The 22,381-nt window shown below is 45.7% G+C and overlaps 1 protein-coding gene across 1 annotated transcript; it reads right to left on the reverse strand.

The window, feature by feature from the left end:
- Positions 1 to 1,082: 1,082 nt before the first annotated feature.
- Positions 1,083 to 3,990, reverse strand: LOC139550267 (calcium/calmodulin-dependent protein kinase II inhibitor 2-like). Its single transcript, XM_071361049.1, has 2 exons — positions 3,533 to 3,990; positions 1,083 to 2,862 (listed from the first exon to the last, which is right to left on the reverse strand). The coding sequence occupies exons 1-2, from the start codon at positions 3,696 to 3,698 to the stop codon at positions 2,792 to 2,794; spliced, it is 237 nt and encodes a 78-aa protein (XP_071217150.1). The 5' UTR covers positions 3,699 to 3,990; the 3' UTR covers positions 1,083 to 2,791.
- Between the last annotated feature and the right edge of the window lie 18,391 nt (positions 3,991 to 22,381).

Here is a 22,381-nt window from a genome sequence, read left to right on the forward strand (position 1 = left end):
ATTCTCATAACCTGCCACGTAAGTTCTCCTAACCTGCCCACGAAAAGTCAAATCTGACGTTAATTTGACAAAATCTGGATCCTTCTAGCCATGAGTCCCACTGTGTGTGGGGCACTATGTTAGTGTGTATGGCGTGGGGCCTAGACCCGTGTTTGACCTAGACCCGTGTTTACATTCACACACCTTGTATCTCAGGTTAGGATAGGGACTTCCATAGATAATAGGTAGGTGTTGTATTCTTGAGGGTCCTTGTTACAATAGATTCCCTGGCATACTATTGTAGGAAAATCTCTAATTGCACTGTGTTCCCCACCACATTTGACCAGAACCATCTGGTCATCAGGTATACGCAGCCTATAGTTGTGTTAGATGGATGGCCTCCGATAGGCCTACCTCGCATAGTCATCAGAGACTATGAGCTATGAGTGAAGACGACGGCCTACATCAGGACTCGTAGGCAATAATTAGCCTATTCTCTATGTGCTTGATTAGTGTTTCTGAAATGGTGGGTTGGGAGGACGTTCTGCTGGTCTCTGTTAAAGCCCGTAGGCCCTGGTTAGAAATAGTGATTTGTTTATCATGTGGGTCACAGCTTGGAGACCCACCGTACACCATTGGCCTTCTTTTCTCCCCTCGGTACCCTCTTCAACCAGTGGGAGAAAGCCTTCTTTTCTCCCCTCTGTACCCTCTTCAACCAGTGGGACTAAGCCTTCTTTTCTCCCCTCGGTACCCTCTTCAACCAGTGGGACTAAGCCTTCTTTTCTCCCCTCGGTACCCTCTTCAACCAGTGGGAGAAAGCCTTCTTTTCTCCCCTCGGTACCCTCTTCAACCAGTGGGAGAAAGCCTTCTTTTCTCCCCTCGGTACCCTCTTCAACCAGTGGGAGAAAGCCACCGTTGTAGGGCTCAGTTTGTTCAATGTGACTATGAGAATGTGGTGCAACATCTTTGTGATGTCCAACAATGCTGTGGATGTAATCCACAGCCAGACCAACTGTCATGAAGTCGTGTTAACTGTCATGTGTTAAATGCTTGTACTCTGTGATAATGGATGGATCTTGGAGAATGAATACCATAGGACCACATTGTACATGTTCTTTCACCATTTATTAGTTCACCAAATACAGTGAAAATGGCATCGTAATATACAATGACTCATTCTTAGAATGTCATGACACTTTTGTTGCTTTTTTGCTTCATAAAACGATGTTTCATTATTGAAAGTATTAAGGTTTCATGCACAACAAACCATATTCAGTTTCCTCCAAAGAATGGTACATGATAAACGAAATAAAAAACATAACTGTAATGTCCAAAATCGGTCAAATAACGTGTTATTTGAGGATACTCGTAAACAGTGCAATATACTCTAAAATCGCAATGTTCTAACAACTGCATCAACGAAGCTTAAGTCACAGTATACGATTTCTCAATAATAGTTTAACATTGATGTGTACAAAACCCCAAACACATTCAGTTAGTCTTTAAAAAACGTCAGTCCCTTTGATATAGAATGAGAAAAGTCAACACCCAAATCTCTTAGATTCTCCGTTATATAGGCGAGTCTCAATCTGCAAATCCTCTCTATAATACAAACATTTGTGTTGATGAACTGTAAGACGATAGACTAGCTTATAATTTTAAATAGCAATTATTTAGATATAAAAATACAAATATGACTTTTGAAATATGAATGTAAGCGTGCCAGGGTAAGAGTGGTTGGCACCTGTGGTGGCACCGGAGGGAAAGATCATGCAAATAGATAGATCAAATATTTGACTTTTAATTATAGAACACGAAAAACACAAATAATTGCAACATCAAAATAAATAAATTAAAAAATATATATTTTCCCATTAATTTCATGATTATTGTTTCAAACATTTATAATTTGCCCATCTCTTCTGGCCTCCTTCGATATTTCTAGTCTGTAAAAGTGAAACAGATAGCCTATGTGCAGGTGTCGGTAGGCTACGGTTACATGAAGGCGCCGAGCTGCATCTTTAACCGTGGGGGGTAATGTAAGCCCATGTATCAATTTCATTCAATTGAACCTGGGGACTATGCATTAGGCCTACTAGCTTATTCTTTACAGGTGAAGCCAAAGTGAATATAGGCCTACGAAATAAAATATTAACATTGCACCATCCTCGGTATATATATATTTTTTTACACACAATGGATATATTCTAGTTACTGGACTTCAGTGTTTGGTTGGTCTGTATTAAAAAGCTTTAGCAGCAATCGGAGAGGAATGCATTCTACGTTCGACCAATGCTGAAAAGTACAGCTCCCTTGAATGCAATGTCGCCGATTGTTATCAACAATGCAAAGCCTGCAAGGGTAATATGGTCTTCGAGCATAGGCAGTCTACTGGGTACAACTATAGAAACAGAGCTTTAAATGAAATTCTGCCACCAGTTCTAGTTTGTTGTTGCTTACGGCGCTTTTGGAAGATGGTCGTGAAGTTATGGCAAATTCATCCATCAGAGAAGTCAGCTGAGGTTGAGACACGGAGCCAGGATCCGCCATCTCAACATCACGCTGCGCAGCAGAAGTTAAAATCGGGTTTCATCAAATTGTCAGCAACCACATGATAAATCTCGGTCTTTTCCGGACTCTTCCTCAAACTCTTCCTCTGCTTTCTCGTCCAATCTTCACATCTTTCCATCCCTTTCCTTCCCCTTGTCTTCGCTTCGTGCCATCGTTTCTCCTACAATCCTCGAACATGCACAGCCGACAAGTGCTTCAAATCGGTGATCAAAATAAAAAGTCTGCAAGGCATTGTTCATCTTTAAACGCCTGGTGACGACTTGTCTGCCATCCCCTTTAGAACGTCGTCTATTCTGTCGTCTTCGATGACCACTGCGGAGGGGAGATGCAACATGTTCATATTTGATTTGATTATGTTTTATTTGATTTATGTATTACATATGTTGAAACCTTTATTTTATCAGGGACTCATCACTTGTCATGTCATAGTCTAATGGCCTAACTGTTTCATAAATATGTTTTACAGCCAACAAATCGAGTAGGCTAATTGCAAAGGTTTTGGGGACTGGTGCAACACAAAGGGAAATGTCGTTGTACCAAACCCCTGACTTTGGTGCTTGAAACAATGGTTTGTCCATAATGGCGCAAAGCAAAGCAAAGCGCGCGCACTAGACGCTGTCAGCACTTGCAATTTCCACTAAATGCAATAGGGAAACGTGCCCTTTAAAATGACAGAGAGCGTAACTAATGTAGACATTTAGCCAAGTACATTTTGATATCACATTGGTAGTCTATTATTCTCATTCGTCACTATCAACGGGGCGCATTGTGGTCAGCTACTGTCCTTTGTTATATCAAAAAATAAACGTTTGCCTCATAATTTAGAGGTCAAATGCATATCTGTTGCATGTCCGTGTTGTATAACAAGTAGGCTAGGTTAGAGTTAAAGATCACCCAAACATGCCTGGGTGGCCAAGCCTTTGTTTTTGTTCACCAAAACAAAACCTCTATTCAACAATCCATTCCAATAAGCAGATCTTACCTCTCTTGGCTCTGCCGATCTGTCCCAGCTTTGGGGGTCTTTTCGCTTGCGACGCACCGAAGAACGAATTGGTGTCCTGTAGTCCGCAGCTAAAGGACACCTGACTGGCCTCGCTGTCTCCATAGCCGCTCATCTTCCCCTCGCTGTACGGCAGTACCTCGGACATTATTGCACGGCTGAGACGGACGGATCAACAGCGCAAAAAAAAAACGATTTAAAGTCGGCAGCTATAGTCGACGTAGCCCAGAAATCCTTGGCTTGGTAATTAGACTTGTCGAGCTTTCCAGTGAAAATCCGTTTGGAAAATCACTAATTGACTTCTTCGTGCCTAGCCAGCCTGTGAAGGTTGAAGGTGCAGAGTCCGGGTTGAGATGGGGTGTTTGCAGGCTGTTGTGTCGCTGTTCGAGAGGAGAGCAGAGGAAGAGCGGTCTGTACGCCTGTGTTGCTCGATGAAGTCTGATGAAGAAAGTGGGAGATCCCGGGATCATAAAGGAAACCCAGGCGGAACGGTGAAGTCATCCATCCGGGTGTGTGTGTGTGTGTGTGTGTGTGTGCGCGCGCTGGGGGACTCCGAATGCTAGAGGAGTAAGGGTGACATCAACAGGCGAGATATATAGCAATGTGCAGTGAAGGGAGCAGAAAGTCATGTTCACAGAGATACAGCTACTGGAGCAACGGGGAAATAAACATTTTATTTGGTGCATAATATTTTCAATAGTGAACACATTTGTAGACTTAAAAACGTATTCAAATGTGATGATATTTACACATATGCCATAGGTTAGTTATATTTATTCTGAGAATTATAATAGTTTACTCGCCCAAATGCACACAATGGCTAGGCTACAGTTATTGAAATAGCCGTGTGTTTTGTATCTATATGCTTGACGTTGTTATGTTTCTCTCCTCGTATGTAGTATATTTCCTTCCTGGTGCTTTATATTGGCTCTGGGGGACACGAGATTCTCACAGGAAATCATTACCTGCTCCTTTGTGCGTCTGTCTGCGCACAGAAGTCGGAAGTGCCTATAAAATGAGTCACGCAAGTCTTTTCCCGTATACATCATAGCTTCAGCGGCATCGGGTAAACGAGGTTTACAAATTACACCAATGCACTTTTGCGCACATTCTCCATTGATGGTTTATAAGTTACGCCTGACAACCATCGAGATGATCTGGACCATGATGACATTAATGTTGATGTGCCTCAGACCCATACTGGTGGGGTTCAGATGTCCAGGACAGCCTCCTCAACCTTGGGGTACTTGGCTTCAACTGTTTACAGAACATGGGACTGCAGAGTCAACTGAAGATGTCTGAAGACCTCATCCATGATGTTTCTGTAGAATTGGACAACTAAGGACAGACGCCTACCAAGTCCATCCAGACTAAACCACCACTATCCACCACACCTACCAAGTCCATCCAGACTAAACCACCACTATCCACCACACCTACCAAGTCCATCCAGACTAAACCACCACTATCCACCACACCTACCAAGTCCATCCAGACTAAACCACCACTATCCACCACACCTACCAAGTCCATCCAGACTAAACCACCACACCTACCAAGTCCATCCAGACTAAACCACCACTATCCACCACACCTACCAAGTCCATCCAGACTAAACCACCACACCTACCAAGTCCATCCAGACTAAACCACCACACCTACCAAGTCCATCCAGACTAAACCACCACTATCCACCACACCTACCAAGTCCATCCAGACTGAACCACCACACCTACCAAGTCCATCCAGACTAAACCACCACTATCCACCACACCTACCAAGTCCATCCAGACTAAACCACCACTATCCACCACACCTACCAAGTCCATCCAGACTGAACCACCACTATCCAGACTAAACCACCGCTATCCACCACACCTACCAAGTCCATCCAGACTAAACCACCACTATCCACCACACCTACCAAGCCCATCCAGACTGAACCACCACACCTACCAAGTCCATCCAGACTGAACCACCACTATCCACCACACCTACCAAGTCCATCCAGACTGAACCACCACTATCCACCACCATGGGAGTCTCCATGCCAAGTGTAGAACCACCGTGGAGCCATGAAGCTACATGAATGCCCAGAGTATTGCCCGAAAATGTGTGGAAGTGCATAATTGAGACAAAACATTTGTTTTACGGGACAGTATCTTTAGAAAAGGTTCGACGGGAGATAAAAAATGTCGGAGCTCTTTATTTTAAGCTTCTTGTTGATGAAACAGTTGATTGCATAATGAGTAATTTTGGGGTGCCAATTAGGATGTATTGTAATGTTAATGGACTTACAGTTTAGAGCTGTGACAAAGTCATTCAAATAGAAAGGGGAAACATGACATCAGTATAATTCATGAGTTGAATCAAACTCACACTACGCTCACACTACGCTCACACTCCGCTCACACTACGCTCACACTCCGCTCACACTACGCTCACACTACGCTCACACTACGCTCACACTACGCTCACACTACGCTCACACTACGCTCACACTCCGCTCACACTACGCTCACACTACGCTCACACTCCGCTCACACTACGCTCACACTACGCTCACACTACGCTCACACTACGCTCACATGTGTTTTTGTCAGTGAGTCACAAAATGTGTGTGTGTATCTCTCTCTCTGTGTGTGTGTGTGTGTGTGTGTGTGTGTGTGTGTGTGTGTGTGTGTGTGTGTGTGTGTGTGTGTGTGTGTGTGTGTGTGTGTGTGTGTGTGTGTGTGTCTGTGTGTCTGTGTGTGTGCTGGGGGACTCCGAATGCTAGAGGAGTAAGGGTGACATCAACAGGCGAGATATACAGCAATGTGCAGTGAAGAGAGCAGAAAGTCATGTTCACAGAGATACAGCTTGTAATGCGTCTGTGTGTAGCTGGTGAGATGAGTCAGGCGCAGGATAGCAGATATGAGTAATTAAAGCAATTTTACTCAATAATATAATTTACTCAATAATTACACGTCGTATAAATACAAGGCCACAAATACGGACCGCAATACAATAAACAATTACTCACAAACAAACATGGGGGAACAGAGGGTTAAATAATGAACAAGTAATTGGGGATTTGAAACCAGGTGTGTAAGACAAAGACAAAACAAATGGAAAATGAAAAGTGGATCGGCGATGGCTAGAAGGCCGGTGACGTCGACCGCCGAACGCCGCCCGAACAAGGAGAGGGACCGACTTCGGCGGAAGTCATGACACAGCTACTGGAGCAACGGGGAAATAAACATTTTATTTGGTGCATAATATTTTCAATAGTGAACACATTTGTAGACTTAAAAACGTATTCAAATGTGATGATATTTATGCATATGCCATAGGTTCATATTATTTAATCTGAGAATTATGATAGCGTTCTCGCGCAATTGCGCATAATGGGTAGGCTACAGTTATTGGCATAGCCTCTTTTTTTAAACTATAATGCTTATCTCCTCTTGTGCAGTATATTTCCTTCCTGTAACCAGGCTCCTTGGTTGCTATTTCTTGTCATTGCCTCTGGGAACACGAGGGTCTCACAGGAAATCCTTACCTGCTCTTTTGTGCAGTTTACATCAATGCATGTTTGCGCACATTCTCCATTGATGGTTTGTTTACAGGTTAGTCACACTGTATGCTTCATAGATCGTTAACAAATGTAATGCTGACATGTTATTTTAGAATACAGAGAGTACCTCTTTTAATTGAAAGCAGTTTACACACACTTCATCATACACATAGCATGTCTTAACAAAGCCTGTTTCTAACCGGTGATGAAATATCCCCTAAAAATATTATAGCCTCAACATAGACTAGTTATTTCATAAAGGGGTATTTGAAAGTATGCAGTTTTATGTCGATGGAGCTAGTCCTATATGGTTTTTGCATGATGCACTCGGGTTAGGTGAGGGAGGGAGACTTCCTCTCAACTCACAACAACAGAGATCCAACTTCAGAACCATGGACAGCGCACGCGCACATTCGCTGACCTGGTAGTGTGATATTTTCATGGTCATTTGGAATGTTCGATCAACTGATGCTGGATTGCCATGGTAATGTAGGATGTTCATTCAAATGATGCTAACTGATATGGCTCATGCATGGAATGGAATGTATTTTTTGAATATCGGTTGAGGGCAATGGCTGCCAGCCAACCACAATGAGTCTGAAAAAGCTCCTACACAGCAAAGACTAGCTACACCTGACAACCACCGAGAGATGATCTAGACCACGATAATGTTGATGTGCCTCAGACCCATACTGGTGTGGTTGAGATGTCCAGGACAGCCGCTGTGGTGATGCTCTCTGTGTCTGTACTTGGCATCCTCCTCATCCTTGAGATACTTGCCTTCAACCCACATACGTTTCCCAAAACACCACGTAGGGAGAACTTTCACTGAGCGCGCCGTAGGCTATGTTATTACCTATATGGCTGCAAATATTGAGGCGGCTTATTCTAATGCTTATAATATAAAAATGCACTAAATTGTGGATTTGGCACATCATTGCGCACATGTTGTTACACATCATGAAAATATATTGAGGCAAACAAATTGTACAGTAGCCTACAATTAGCAAAATGGAACTCAATTGTATGAACATGAAATGAATTTCAATATGATTGAAAGATATACTTAGGTTCCAGTTTATTAGGGTCGTGGCTAGAATGACTCAGCTTTTGTAAAATTAACGTAAAAGGTATATTTTATTTTTGATATCCCTAACCCTAACCCTAAAAAAGGTAATCTGCCTTTTTTGCAATTATTTTCCGTTGGACAAAAGATGTAACCCACAAATGTTGGCTTAGGTTTTTTTGTCAAACTAACAATTTCTTACTGTATTTAAATATTTGATTTCAAATAACTACTTGGCATCCTAACCTTAACCTAATTATCTTAACCTGTTGAGATAATCATCCCAACCTGCTACATAAAGTAAAATCGGACATTAATTTGACAAAAGTTGGATCCCTTCTACACCACCCCATTCACGACAATGGTTCTCACCTAAGTGACTTTGAGCATGGTATAATCGTCGGTGCCAGGCGCGCCGGTTCCAGTGTCTCAGAAACAGCCGGCATCCTGGGCTTTTCACACACGACAGTGTCTATGGTTTACCGAGAATGGAGCGACAAACAAAAAACATCCAGTCAGCGGCAGCCCTGTGGGCGAAAACAGCTTGTTGATATGAGGTCGAAAGAAAATAGTAAGAATCGTCCAAGCTAACAGGTGGGCCACAAACTGGCAAATAACTTTGCAGTACAACCTGTGCAGAACGGCATCTCGGATTGCACAACTCATTGGCCCTTGTCATGGAAGGGCTATTGCAGCAGATGACCACACCGTGTTCCACTCCTATCAGCTAAAAACAAGAAGAAGCTGCTCCAGTTGGCACGCGATCACCAACACTGTACAATTGAGGAGTGGAAAAGCATCACCCTAGTCCGACAAAACCCGGTTCCTGTTGTGGTTTGGCATAAGCAGCATGAGCCCATTGCCCCATCCTGCCTGGTGCCAACGGTACAGGCTGGTGGCGGAGGTGTGTTTTCCTGGCACACGCTAGGTCCCGTGATACCAATTGAGCAGTGTTTCCATGCCAGTACTAGATGTGTGTACCTAAAAAACTGGCCACTGAGTGTATAGGCCAGATGTAGCCTAGACTGTATTTATCTTTTTAAGCATCTTTTTATCCTTCACATTTTTTGTATTTGTTAACTATACTATAGTCTTCGTTCTGAAGTTATCGGCAGTCACAGAGAGACAGATAAACATATTGAATCTATTTATAGCGGAAGGACAAAAAATGATCTAACTACACACTTAGCTGTTCTACAAGTGGTCTGAGCCAGTTTGTAAATAACGAGGGTTTTCAAGTGCATCCTTAGTAACAATGGTTTTGGGAAACAATTCAGAGATTTAACGATGCTGTCACGGATCCCCCCGGTACTGCTGCTCATTCTGTTCACCAGTTCTGGAGGTCTACGTCACCGGCTTTCTAGGCTTCACTGAACGGGATTCATTATCATCAACCCCGGACTGTCTTGTCTGATTACACACACCTGGTTCCCATTTCCCCTGATTAGTATGTTATATACTTGCCCTCTGTTCCCTCTGTCTTTGTCGGTTATTGTTTCCATGTCCGTTGGTGGTGCGAGTACCTATGTGTTGGTGCAGCTGTTATGCTGCATGCTATATATATATTGTGTATTACGGGTATCGTCCCGTGGCGTTCAACGAGGTTTACCTCGCTCTTTTGTTTGGGTACAGCCCAGTGTTTTGTATATGTGTTTGTTATGGGTGTATTAAAAACCACTATTGTGTATTCCTGCGCCTGTCTCCAAAATCCTTTATACCAGCGTGACAGATGCTCCTACGTAGGTTCTTATAATGAATTTAGCCTAAGATGCTTTTTGGAAACCGGTCCCTGGCCAAGAAGGCAGTAGTAGGCAATACATTGCAGCATTTTAAACAATACAACACAAGATTACAGGAAACGTTTCCACTCCTCCTGAACAGAGTTTTGCATAGAGTTTGAAACTCCCTGAGGGACACTAGTACATCTAGATGAGCAATACATTTTAGACTATTCCATGCCTCTGGTGCACAATAGTGGAAGGCAGTCTTGCCTAACTCTGTAGCGGCCCTGGGGACTTTAAGTATCAACCACCTAGTAGACCGTGTCTGGTAACTGCTAGTGGTGAAGGAGAACAGGCTACAGAGGTAGTGGGGGAGTTTACCCAGAAGACCTTTGTACATGAACGCATACAAATTTAGCGGTCTGAGCATGTAAAGCGCGGTCCAGCCCACCACTTGATACAAGGAGCAATGGTGGGTGAGCGACATGACATTAGTAACAAAGCGCAAGGATGCATGATAAACTGAGTCCATTCTCTCTAACACAGAAGATGCTGCATGCATGTACAATAAGTCACCATAATCCACTACAGAAAGAAAAGTGACTTAAACAAGCTTCTTTCTAGCCTCAAATGGAAAGCAAGCCTTAATACAAAAATCAAAACCCAATTTCAGTTTAAACTTCACAAGATTATCCATATGAACTTTGTAGGACAGCTTATTGACCGACCATATACCTAGGCATTTGTAGGGTGACACATTTTCAATGGATGTTTCCCCAGATGTGAAAATGCTAACCTTCTATGGCAGAGCGCAAGCTCTGGTTAAGGTCATGACTTTAGTTTTTTTTGTGCGTTCAAGACTAGTCTGAGACCAACCTTTTTAAAATCAACAAACAATGCAGCACAATGTTTTTCAAGTGTGTTTATGATGTAACTTGCCACTGCCACTGCCGTAGCTACAGTTATGGTACTATGCCTTCAGGTTAGGGGTTAACTCCACTAATTCAATTCCCTCTACCTGTCAATTCCATTTCATTCAATTCAAGTTCCAGGTCAGTATTTGAATTCAGAGATAATTCAATTCCTCTCAATTCCAATGTTAGAATTCTTGGAATTGACCTACTCCCAGTTTAATATTATCCCCAACACAAACAAATCCACAAATGACAATTAACATTTTAATTCCGCTCAGGCTTCTAGGCTGATACTGTCACTGTTCAGACAGCCTATCTGAGGGAATTCAATCATTTCATTGGAATTTCAAATTAAATTGGAATTGACCATACTCAGGATGTTCTTTTCAAGTAGGAATTTCTTTAGCTGTGAGTTCACTAGGGACTCAGACTTTGGCCAGGATAGGGAGCTTGGAGATAGGACCGTAGTTATTCTCATCTGAAGGCCTCTACCCTTTAGAAGCCAGAGGACATAAGCTGATTGCCACATTTTGGGTATAGTATTGGTCAAGAGACCTAAGTTGAAAAGTGCGAGGCTCAGCAATAATACCAGCTGGTGTCTTTAAGCGGTAGGGATGCAATACTTTTTACAGTCTATAGGCCTCTGCATAAGAAACAGGCTCAAAGTTAAACGTTCACACGAGGGCCTGTATTAGAGCGCACTGTAACAACTTACACCAGAGGAATGTGCTCCACCATCATACAAAAACTGAACCAGCAGATATGAAGTGCTTGTTAAAGACCCCCACAATATCAGATTTATCCTTCACTTCATTAGAATCCACCACTATAAGGACAGTGTGGCCAGAGAACCTGATTTGATTCGTTTCCAGAACTTGGTAGGGTTGTTAGGGTGATTGCTTTCAGATAGAACTCTGACTTAGACTTCCTGATCAACCCTGTACACCAGTCAGCAGGTGCATTTGTACCTCTACCGTTAGCCCAAGAAACATTTCTCTGTCCATTTCATTCTGCCTATCAGGATAAAGGTAAGACCCAGATGCAGACTGTGTCGAAGTAACAATGTTTATGACAGCAACAGAGGCAAAGGTACAGGACGGTAGACAGGCTCAGGGGCAGGCAGAGTAGTCAGGCGGGCTTGGTTCAGGGTCAGGACTGGCAAGGGTCAAAAACCAGGAGGGCGGAAAAAAGAGAGGCTGGGAAAAGCCAGTAACTGACAGGACAAACGCTGGTAAGCTTGACAAACAAGACGAACTGGCAACAGACAAACAGAAAACACAGGTATAAGTACACAGGGGATTATGGGGAAGATGGGCGACACCTGGAGGGGGGTGGAGACAAGCACAAAGACAGGTGGAACAAGAGGAATACCTATGTAAGAATGCTGTTCATTGACTAGAGCTCTGCATTCAACACCATAGTAACCTCCAAGATCATTAAGCTTGAGGCCCTGGGGCTCAACCTCGCCCTGTGCAATTTGGTCCTGGACTTTCTGACGGGCCGCTCCCAGGTGGTGAAAGTGGGAAACAACATCTCCACTTCGCTGATCCTCAACACTGGGGCCCCACAAGGGTGCGTGCTCAGCCCCCTCCTGTACTCTCTGTTCACCCATGTCTGCGTGTCCGCGCACATCTTCAACTCAATCATCAAGTTTGCAGACGACACAACAGTTATAGGCTTGATTACCAACAACGACGAGACAGCCTACAGGGATGAGGTCAGGGCACTCGGAGTGTGGTGTCAGGAAAACAACCTCTCACTCAACGTCAACAAAACAAAGGAGATTATCGTGGACTTCAGGAAACAGCAGAGGGAGCACCCCCCCTATCCACATCGACGGGACAGTAGTGGAAAAGATGGAAAGTTTTATGTTCCTCGGCGTACACATCACAGACAAACTGAAATGGTCCACCCACACAGATAGCGTGGTGAAGAAGGCACAACACCACCTCTTCAACCTCAGGAGGCTGAATAAATTTGGCTTGTCACCTAAAAACCTGACAAACTTTTACAGATGTCCAATTGATAGCATCCTGTCGGGCTGTATCACCGCCTGGTACGGCAACTGCAACGCCCTCAACTGCAAGGCTCTCCAGAGGGTAGTGCGGTCTGCACAACGCATCACCGGGGGCAAACTTCCTGCCCTCCAGGACACCTACAGCACCCGATGTCACAGGAATGTTCCTAAGATAATCAAGGACAACAACCACCCGAGCCACTGCCTGTTCACCCCGCTATCATCCAGAAGGCAAGGTCAGTACAGGTGCATCAAAGCTGGACCGAGAGACTGAAAAACAGCTTCTATCTCAAGGCCATCAGACTGTTAAACAGCAATCACTAACTCAGAGAGGCTGCTGCCTACATACAGACTCAAATCATTGGCCACTTTAATAAATTGATCACTCGTCACTTTAAATAATGCCACTTTAACAATGTGTACATATCTTACATTACTAATCTCATATGTATATACTGTATCGTATACCATCTATTACATCTTGCCTGTGCTGCTCAGCCATTTTGCTGCACTCGCATTAACATCTGCTAACCATGTGTATGTGACCAATAAAATATGATTTGATTCGATTTGAACGCCGACTGTGAGCCAGGCCTAATCGCCCAACATCAGTGCCCGACCTCACTAATGCTCTTGTGGCTGAATGGAAGCAAGTCCCCACAACAATGTTCCAACATCTCGTGGAAAGTCTTCCCAGAAGAGTGGAGGCTATCATTTTGGAATGAGATGTTCAACGAGCAGGTGTCCACATACTTTTGGTCATGTAGTGTACCTGTTGATAATTCAAATGCTATATAGTCTTAAATAGCATCACTGATGACAAATGAGTGATAAAGTATGGTGACATTTAATTTGCTCTGTTAAACCTACCCTTTTGAATAACTTCCATAGCAACAGTGAATCTATTTAGTTCTTAAGTGGAGTTCTCTGAACGATCATTATAATGGTCGCACATTGGTAGTAGTCAGTGACAAATATCAAAGCTAAGCAGAGCTGGTTAAAACCCTGGATGGTAGACCAAAGGGTAGATGTACATAGATCAATTCTCCAGTAGGAGGTGCTGCCCAGCCTATAGTTTTGTTTTCTTCTGATGGTGGATATAACGTTGAAGATCTGACATTGTTTTAAAGGTCCACATTCTACATATTTTATACAAACTTTATCTATGTTGATAATAGATTTGTAATTTGGTTACACTGATGACAATCCTGTGGTTGAAATTTCACCCTCAAAACAGTTTATGTTGATCACTTTTTTCAAATCCAATGTATGTTCCACATAGATTCCACATCACCATACGTTTACAAATGACGTTGAAACAACGTTCATTCAACCAGTTTGTGCCCAGTGGGATAGGGTTAGTGTAGTGTGAAGGTTAGTATACACCATAAAAATGACATTATTAGAAAGCAACAAAGTGACAACCCAGACACTATTTCAGAGGTAATGTTTAGACAGACTTGTCTGTTAGTAATATCACTGGGATGATTGACAGGCTGCTCTCCAGTAGACTATGGTCTCTGCCTGACAACAAGATGCGGAGAGAGATTTATGTTTTCAGTGGAGTTCAGGCAGGGTCCAGGGGGTTTTCACATGATGTCTGCGACAGAGGTTCCATTTGAGACCATGCTGCCCTGGTGACAAGTGTGTCACTGTCCAGGAACAGAACAGTTACATTGCTATAACGTTACGTATACCCTACAGAAATATATACATGAGCAAGAGGCAGGGATATGTGGCACCCTGCCACTCTCCTTCACCATCCCACTTCCCCCTCTCGCTTTTAACCTCCCTTCCCCCTCTCTGCCTTCTCCCTCTCTGCCTTCTCCCTCTCTGCCTTCTCCCTCTCTGCCTTCTCCCTCTCTGCCTTCTCCCTCTCTGCCTTCTCCATCTCTGCCTTCTCCCTCTCTGCCCTCTCCCTCTCTGCCTTCTCCCTCTCTGCCTTCTCCCTCTCTGCCTTCTCCCTCTCTGCCTTCTCCCTCTCTGCCCTCTCCCTCTCTGCCTTCTCCCTCTCTGCCTTCTCCCTCTCTGCCCTCTCCCTCTCTGCCTTCTCCCTCTCTGCCTTCTCCCTCTCTACACTCTCCCTCTCTGCCTTCTCCCTCTCTCCCTTCCCCCTCTCTGCCTTCTCCCTCTCTCCCTTCCCCCTCTCTGCCTTCTCCCTCTCTGCCTTCTCCCTCTCTGCCTTCACCCTCTCTGCCCTGTCCCTCTCTGCCTTCCTCCTCTCTGCCCTCTCCCTCTCTGCCCTCTCCCTCTCTGCCCTCTCCCTCTCTGCCCTCTCCCTCTCTGCCCTGTCCCTCTCTGCCCTCTCCCTCTCTGCCCTCTCCTTCTCTACGCTTCTCCCTCTCTACGCTCTCCCTCTCTGCCCTGTCCCTCTCTGCCTTCTCCCTCTCTGCCTTCTCCCTCTCTGCCCTGTCCCTCTCTGCCCTCTCCCTCTCTGCCCTTCTCCCTCTCTGCCCTGTCCCTCTCTGCCCTGTCCCTCTCTGCCCTCTCCCTCTCTGCCCTCTCCTTCTCTACGCTCTCCCTCTCTACGCTCTCCCTCTCTGCCCTCTCCCTCTCTGCCCTCTCCCTCTCTGCCCTGTCCCTCTCTGCCCTGTCCCTCTCTGCCCTCTCCCTCTCTATGCTCTCCCTCTCTGCCCTCTCCCTCTCTGCCCTCTCCCTCTCTGCCCTGTCCCTCTCTGCCCTGTCCCTCTCTGCCCTCTCCCTCTCTATGCTCTCCCTCTCTGCCCACTCCCTCTCTATGCTCTCCCTCTCTGCCCTGTCCCTCTCTGCCCTCTCATTTTCTTTCTCCCTATCTCCCTTTTTAGCCTCTAGCATGCAGCTGTTGTTCAGACCATTTCTTAATAACCAGGCTCACTCAATTAGCCCCTTCCTTCCTGACGAGGACGCCGTCCTCTGGCCTGGCTCTCTCTCTCTCTCTGTGTGTGTGTGTGTGTGTGTGTGCGTGCGTGCGTGCGTGCGTGTGTCCGCATGCTGCCAGTAGCGGTTCTTCAACTACATCGCAGTGCTGAGTCACATGTCTCTCTGCCCCCTATGCCCCTACCCCCCTACCCCCCTACCCTGTCCCTCCTCCCTTGTCCCTCCTCCCCAGCCTCCCTGCCCGCAGTGGGCTTAGCCACTGCTGAGCTAACTCTCTCTCTCATAGACACAAACACACACACTAAATTTTGGCTCTGGGCCACGAGGCTTGTTCTTAGTAGTAATTTTCCTGCTCCAGCGGCGGTGATGGAACAAGCACCATTACCCAGAGCTGTGTGTGTGTGAGAGACAGAGAGAGAGAGAGAGAGAGAGAGGGAGAGAGAGAGAGAGAAGGGGGAGAGAGAGAGAAGGGGGAGAGAGAGAGAGAGAGAGAGAAGGGGGAGAGAGAGAGAGAAGGGGGAGAGAGAGAGAGAGAAGGGGGAGAGAGAGAGAGAAGGGGGAGAGAGAGAGAGAGAGAGAGGGGAGAGAGAGAGAATGGAGAGAGAGAGAGAAGGGGGAGAGAGAGAGGGAGAGAGAGAGAATGGGGGGGAGAGAGAGAATGGAGAGAGAGGGAGAAGGGGGGAGAGAGAGAGAGAGAGAGAGAGAGAGAGGGGGAGAGAGAGAGAGAGAGAGGGGGAGAGGGAGAGAGAGAGAGAGAGAGAAGGGGGGGAGAGAGAGAGGGAGAAGAGAGAGAGAGAGAAGGGGGGAGAGAGAGAGAGAGAGAAGGGGGGAGAGAGACACTGAACCAGGTGCTTTATAATAATTTGACTCTAGTCAGAGGAGAGAAACACACAGTCTGTAGTCTCTGTAACGTAGTCTAGTCAGAGGAGGAACACACACACAGTCTGTAGTCTCTGTAACGTAGTCTAGTCAGAGGAGGAACACACACACAGTCTGTAGTCTCTGTAACGTAGTCTAGTCAGAGGAGGAACACACACACAGTCTGTAGTCTCTGTAACGTAGTCTAGTCAGAGGAGGAACACACACACAGTCTGTAGTCTCTGTAACGTAGTCTAGTCAGAGGAGGAACACACACACAGTCTGTAGTCTCTGTAACGTAGTCTAGTCAGAGGAGACACACACACACAGTCTGTAGTCTCTGTAACGTAGTCTAGTCAGAGGAGACACACACACAGTCTGTAGTCTCTGTAACATAGTCTAGTCAGAGGAGACACACACACAGTCTGTAGTCTCTGTAACGTAGTCTAGTCAGAGGAGACACACACAGTCTGTAGTCTCTGTAACGTAGTCTAGTCAGAGGAGACACACACACACAGTCTGTAGTCTCTGTAACGTAGTCTAGTCAGAGGAGACACACACAGTCTGTAGTCTCTGTAACATAGTCTAGTCAGAGGAGACACACACACAGTCTGTAGTCTCTGTAACGTAGTCTAGTCAGAGGAGACACACACACAGTCTGTAGTCTCTGTAACGTAGTCTAGTCAGAGGAGGAACACACACACAGTCTGTAGTCTCTGTAACGTAGTCTAGTCAGAGGAGGAACACACACACAGTCTGTAGTCTCTGTAACGTAGTCTAGTCAGAGGAGACACACACACAGTCTGTAGTCTCTGTAACGTAGTCTAGTCAGAGGAGACACACACACAGTCTGTAGTCTCTGTAACATAGTCTAGTCAGAGGAGGAACACACACACAGTCTGTAGTCTCTGTAACATAGTCTAGTCAGAGGAGACACACACACAGTCTGTAGTCTCTGTAACGTAGTCTAGTCAGAGGAGACACACACACAGTCTGTAGTCTCTGTAACATAGTCTAGTCAGAGGAGACACACACACAGTCTGTAGTCTCTGTAACATAGTCTAGTCAGAGGAGACACACACACAGTCTGTAGTCTCTGTAACGTAGTCTAGTCAGAGGAGACACACACACAGTCTGTAGTCTCTGTAACGTAGTCTAGTCAGAGGAGACACACACAGTCTGTAGTCTCTGTAACGTAGTCTAGTCAGAGGAGGGAAACACACAGTCTGTAGTCTCTGTAACATAGTCTAGTCAGAGGAGACACACACAGTCTGTAGTCTCTGTAACGTAGTCTAGTCAGAGGAGACAAACACACAGTCTGTAGTCTCTGTAACATAGTCTAGTCAGAGGAGGGAAACACACTGTTGGTAGTCTCTGTAACGTAGTCTAGTCAGAGGAGGAACACACACACAGTCTGTAGTCTCTGTACGGTATTGTGTGAGTATGTGTGTTTGTCTGCCTTCCATCCTCATGAAGATAAATGCTGTTTGTTTCACTGCATAAACATTGGATCAAATTGGCTGTGGGAACATTGGCAGTGTTCTGCCCTTGGAACACTGATTACCCAGCTTAAACAGAAATGGCCTCAGCTGTAAGCTGCAGTATAGTACAGCTACGCACTCACTTTCTCTCTCTGCAGCGCCACGCAAGTTAAGGCAGTCAGCTGGCTGATATCTCTTTATGCCTTACCTGCTGTGTCAACTCCCTGCTGAGTAGGTAGGATGAAGATGCCCCAAAGCAGTGTTTCCCAAACTCGGTCCTGGGGACCTCAAGGGGACCGCACATTTAGTTTTTTACACTAGCACTACAACAGCTGTTTCAAATAATCAAAGGTTAATGATGAGTTGATTATTTTAGTGCTGTGGCAAAAACTTAAGGTGTCCAGGACCGAGTTTGGGAAACACCACTCCAGGGTATAGACCTCCTCTAGTGGAGGCTGCTGAGGGGAGGACGGCTCATAATGATGTCTGGAGCAAATGGAATGGCATCAAACAACTGGAAACCAGCCATTACCACGAGCCCGTTCTCCCCAATTAAGGTGACACCAACCTCCTGTGCCCTGATCCAATGTCAGGTTTGACTATATCATGGTTAGGTTAGGATTTGCTGGAGACTTACCGTCCTTGCAAACCATGGTTACTGTCCTTGCAAACCATGGTTACTGTCCTTGCAAACCATGGTTACTGTCCTTGCAAACCATGGTTACTGTCCTTGCAAACCATGGTTACTGTCCTTACAAACCATGGTTACTGTCCTTACGAACCATGGTTACTGTCCTTACGAACCATGGTTACTGTCCTTACGAACCATGGTTACTGTCCTTACGAACCATGGTTACTGTCCTTTCAAACCATGGTTACTGTCCTTGCAAACCATGGGTGCCTCTCAATCTCAGTAGTCTCAGTAGTCCCTTCAGGATTTCGCAGGAATTTTTTGTGATATTTGCCAGCAAAAATGCTTGATTTTGCTGCAGCAATGCAATGATTTTGTCAATCCACTGACGAGAGAAAAAGTTTGTTGATGTGCGGCTCGATGATTTAACCACATTATACGGTAAATGTGCGGTGATTGGTTGAAATGGCCAAGATGGGTAACAGCGGTTAGAGCTAACTGGAGGGGGGTAGCAACTGGGGTTGCACACTCCCAAGATGCTGCCTCATGCCTGGGTGCATCGCAATAGTCCAAAGTAGATTATTTTCCTTGTCTCCTTTCCTTCCCCTGTAGCCTATTGATGAGGGAGAAATTGGGCAAGTGAAGATATAGGCCTTAAGGAAACCATTATATTACCTGTCTGACATGTGTTTTCAGATCAGTGCAGATGAAGGAGTGGAAAAGAAGGAAAGGAAACACCTCAGACTAAAGAGAAGAACAGTCTGTCCCTCTGCCTGGCTGGTAGCAACCTGTATTTTTATACCTGGCAGACAACCACAATCCCCCCAAAGACTGCCTTCCTCCCTCACCACAAAATGAGCAGGTTTAAAGGTTGTGTTTGAGGATTTCATTCCCACCGGAGACTGAGGCAGAATATAAATGCACATTTAGCCGTGGGGAGTGTGAGGTACAGGCGACACACACACACACGCACACACACACACACACACACACACACACACACACACACACACACACACACACACACACACACACACACACACACACACACACACACACACACACACACACACACACAATGGAACAGCTGCCATTATGCCCTAGCTCTCTCTCCTGTTAACAACCTCCTCCCAGGATTCTAGCGGTAAGCTATGTTAATGCGCCTTATTGCTGTAGCGCAGGTGGAACAGTCCCTGACAGATATATTGAATTAGCTCTGCTCCAGTCATTATCACAACATGTGCCAGGCCTGTGTACCGCAGCCACTGACCAGGAGAGGATAACTGTCAAATCAGAAACGTGCAGGAGTTATATTTGTGTCACTATAAAATATGAAGTTAAATTATTAAATGTGATGAAGTGTGATTAAAGAACAGGAGTGACCCAAATGTGTCCCATTTTAGGAATGTGTGTGTGTGTGTGTGTGTGTGTGTGTGTGTGTGTGTGTGTGTGTGTGTGTGTGTGTGTGTGTGTGTGTGTGTGTGTGTGTGTGTGTGTGTGTGTGTGTGTGTGTGTGTGTGTGTGTGTGTGTGTGTGTGTGTGTGTGTGTGTGTGTGTGTGTGTGTGTGTGTGTGCCTGCCTGCCTGCCTGCACGTGTGGTAATTTAACAGGCTTCGATAAACAGGCCTTGTTTACTTCAGCAGTTATCTGTTCCGTACTATGCCCATTCCTTGACCTCACCCTCTAGTGTTCACCTGCATTTTAACCTCATCATAAACCCTAACTGTAGGCCACAAAAACATTCTTTGTAGATTTCCTTGGATGATGACCTTTCACCTAACTGTGTCATAGGGCCTCCAAATGTCCCCTGTCATTCATACCAGGAGCTCAGACCTCATGTGCCCTCCAAGTTTCAAATGTCACACATGGTCTCTTTTCATAGGTCAATTATTACAGGAGATAGTGGCATTATTCACCTATTTATATGTGGATTATTTTAGTGGAATGCCATAGCCGCAAGCAAATGCTATAAACAAAATATAAACTCACTTCATGTAAATTAGGATTGAGTGCTGTAATGAAACAAATACAAGTAGGCCCCCTGGTGGCCAATTACCAAATAATCAGATTATTACTCAAACAGTATCGGACTGGCCAAGAACCTCATAAATAATGCTACAATGTGCATTGATTTCAAACTGGTTTGATACTATCAGTAAGTGATCAATATTATATGTTCCTCCCACTCTAAAAAATTCAAAAAGTCTTCAGATCACAACGTGTTGGGGTTTTCCGGCAGGGTCTGTCAGTCTCTCTGTAAGTCTCAGAGGTAGATAAATTACAAAATTGCCCCCGAGAGACACAGCTGTTGTTCTGCCAGGATTCTCTCAGACAGCCCCCCCTCCTCACTCCTCAGCTCAACACCTTCCCCTCTACCTCACCCCTCATCTCAACCTCTCACCCCCTCTACTCACCCCTCATCTCAACCCCTCCCCCTTACCTCACTCCTCATCTCAACCTCTCACCCCCTCTACCTCACCACTCATCTCAACCCCTCCCCCTTTACCTCACTCCTCATCTCAACCTCTCACCCCCTCTACCTCACTCCTCATCTCAACCCCTCGCCCCTTCTACCTCCCCACTCATCTCAACCTCTCACCCCCTTTACCTCACTCCTCAGCTCAACCCCTCGCCCCTTCTACCTCACCACTCATCTCAACCCCTCCCCCTTTACCTCACTCCTCAGCTCAACCCCTCGCCCCTTCTACCTCACCACTCATCTCAACCCCTCCCCCTTTACCTCACTCCTCAGCTCAACCCCTCGCCCCTCTCTACCTCACCACTCATCTCAACCCCTCCCCCTTTACCTCACTCCTCAGCTCAACCCCTCGCCCCTTCTACCTCACCACTCATCTCAACCCCTCCCCCTTTACCTCACTCCTCATCTCAACCTCTCACCCCCTCTCACCCCCTCTACCTCACCACTCATCTCAACCCCTCCCCCTTTACCTCACTCATCTCAACCTCTCACCCCCTTTACCTCACTCCTCAGCTCAACCCCTCGCCCCTTCTACCTCACCACTCATCTCAACCCCTCCCCCTTTACCTCACTCCTCAGCTCAACCCCGCCCCCTTTACCTCACTCCTCAGCTCAACCCCTCCCCCTTTACCTCACTCCTCAGCTCAACCCCTCCCCCTTTACCTCACTCCTCAGCTCAACCCCTCACCCCTTCTACCTCACTCCTCATCTCAACCCCTCCCCCTTTACCTCACTCCTCAGCTCAACCCCGCCCACTCACCCAACCCACGCATGCCAGTTAGTCTTTTCTTTTCCAGGCTCAAAAAACTCTGTAGGTGGCGTTCTGTCTATTTCACCCCTCCCCCCTCCTCCACTCTGCTTGTTATAGATGATAGAAATAGCAGGATGGTTGACTCACAACAGCAGACTTTTCTGAGTACAGACGTTGTCAATGCAGACGCTGTCAACACATTTGTGTTCCTGGAAAAAGACTAGCGCTTCACTTCAACTTGAGGGGAGTCGGGGAAACTTTGTGTGGCAGGCTCACCAAGATATTCAAACGTGAAATACTTTCTCCAACTTGACAGCTGCATCACAGTCATGTTGTTGTTCAGTGACTGTGTATTGATACCAAACTGTGAATAGCAGACAGACATGACCTACATTCTACATGAAAAGGTCTGTTTGATGTCAAACTAGAGCCATTTGCATTCCACAGCCTCTAATGATTCTATTCCTATTGTGTTCGTCAAAGATTCATCAAACTATATGA

Source organism: Salvelinus alpinus, chromosome 23 (assembly GCF_045679555.1).
Source record: "Salvelinus alpinus chromosome 23, SLU_Salpinus.1, whole genome shotgun sequence".
Classification (NCBI taxonomy): Eukaryota; Metazoa; Chordata; class Actinopteri; order Salmoniformes; family Salmonidae; genus Salvelinus; species Salvelinus alpinus.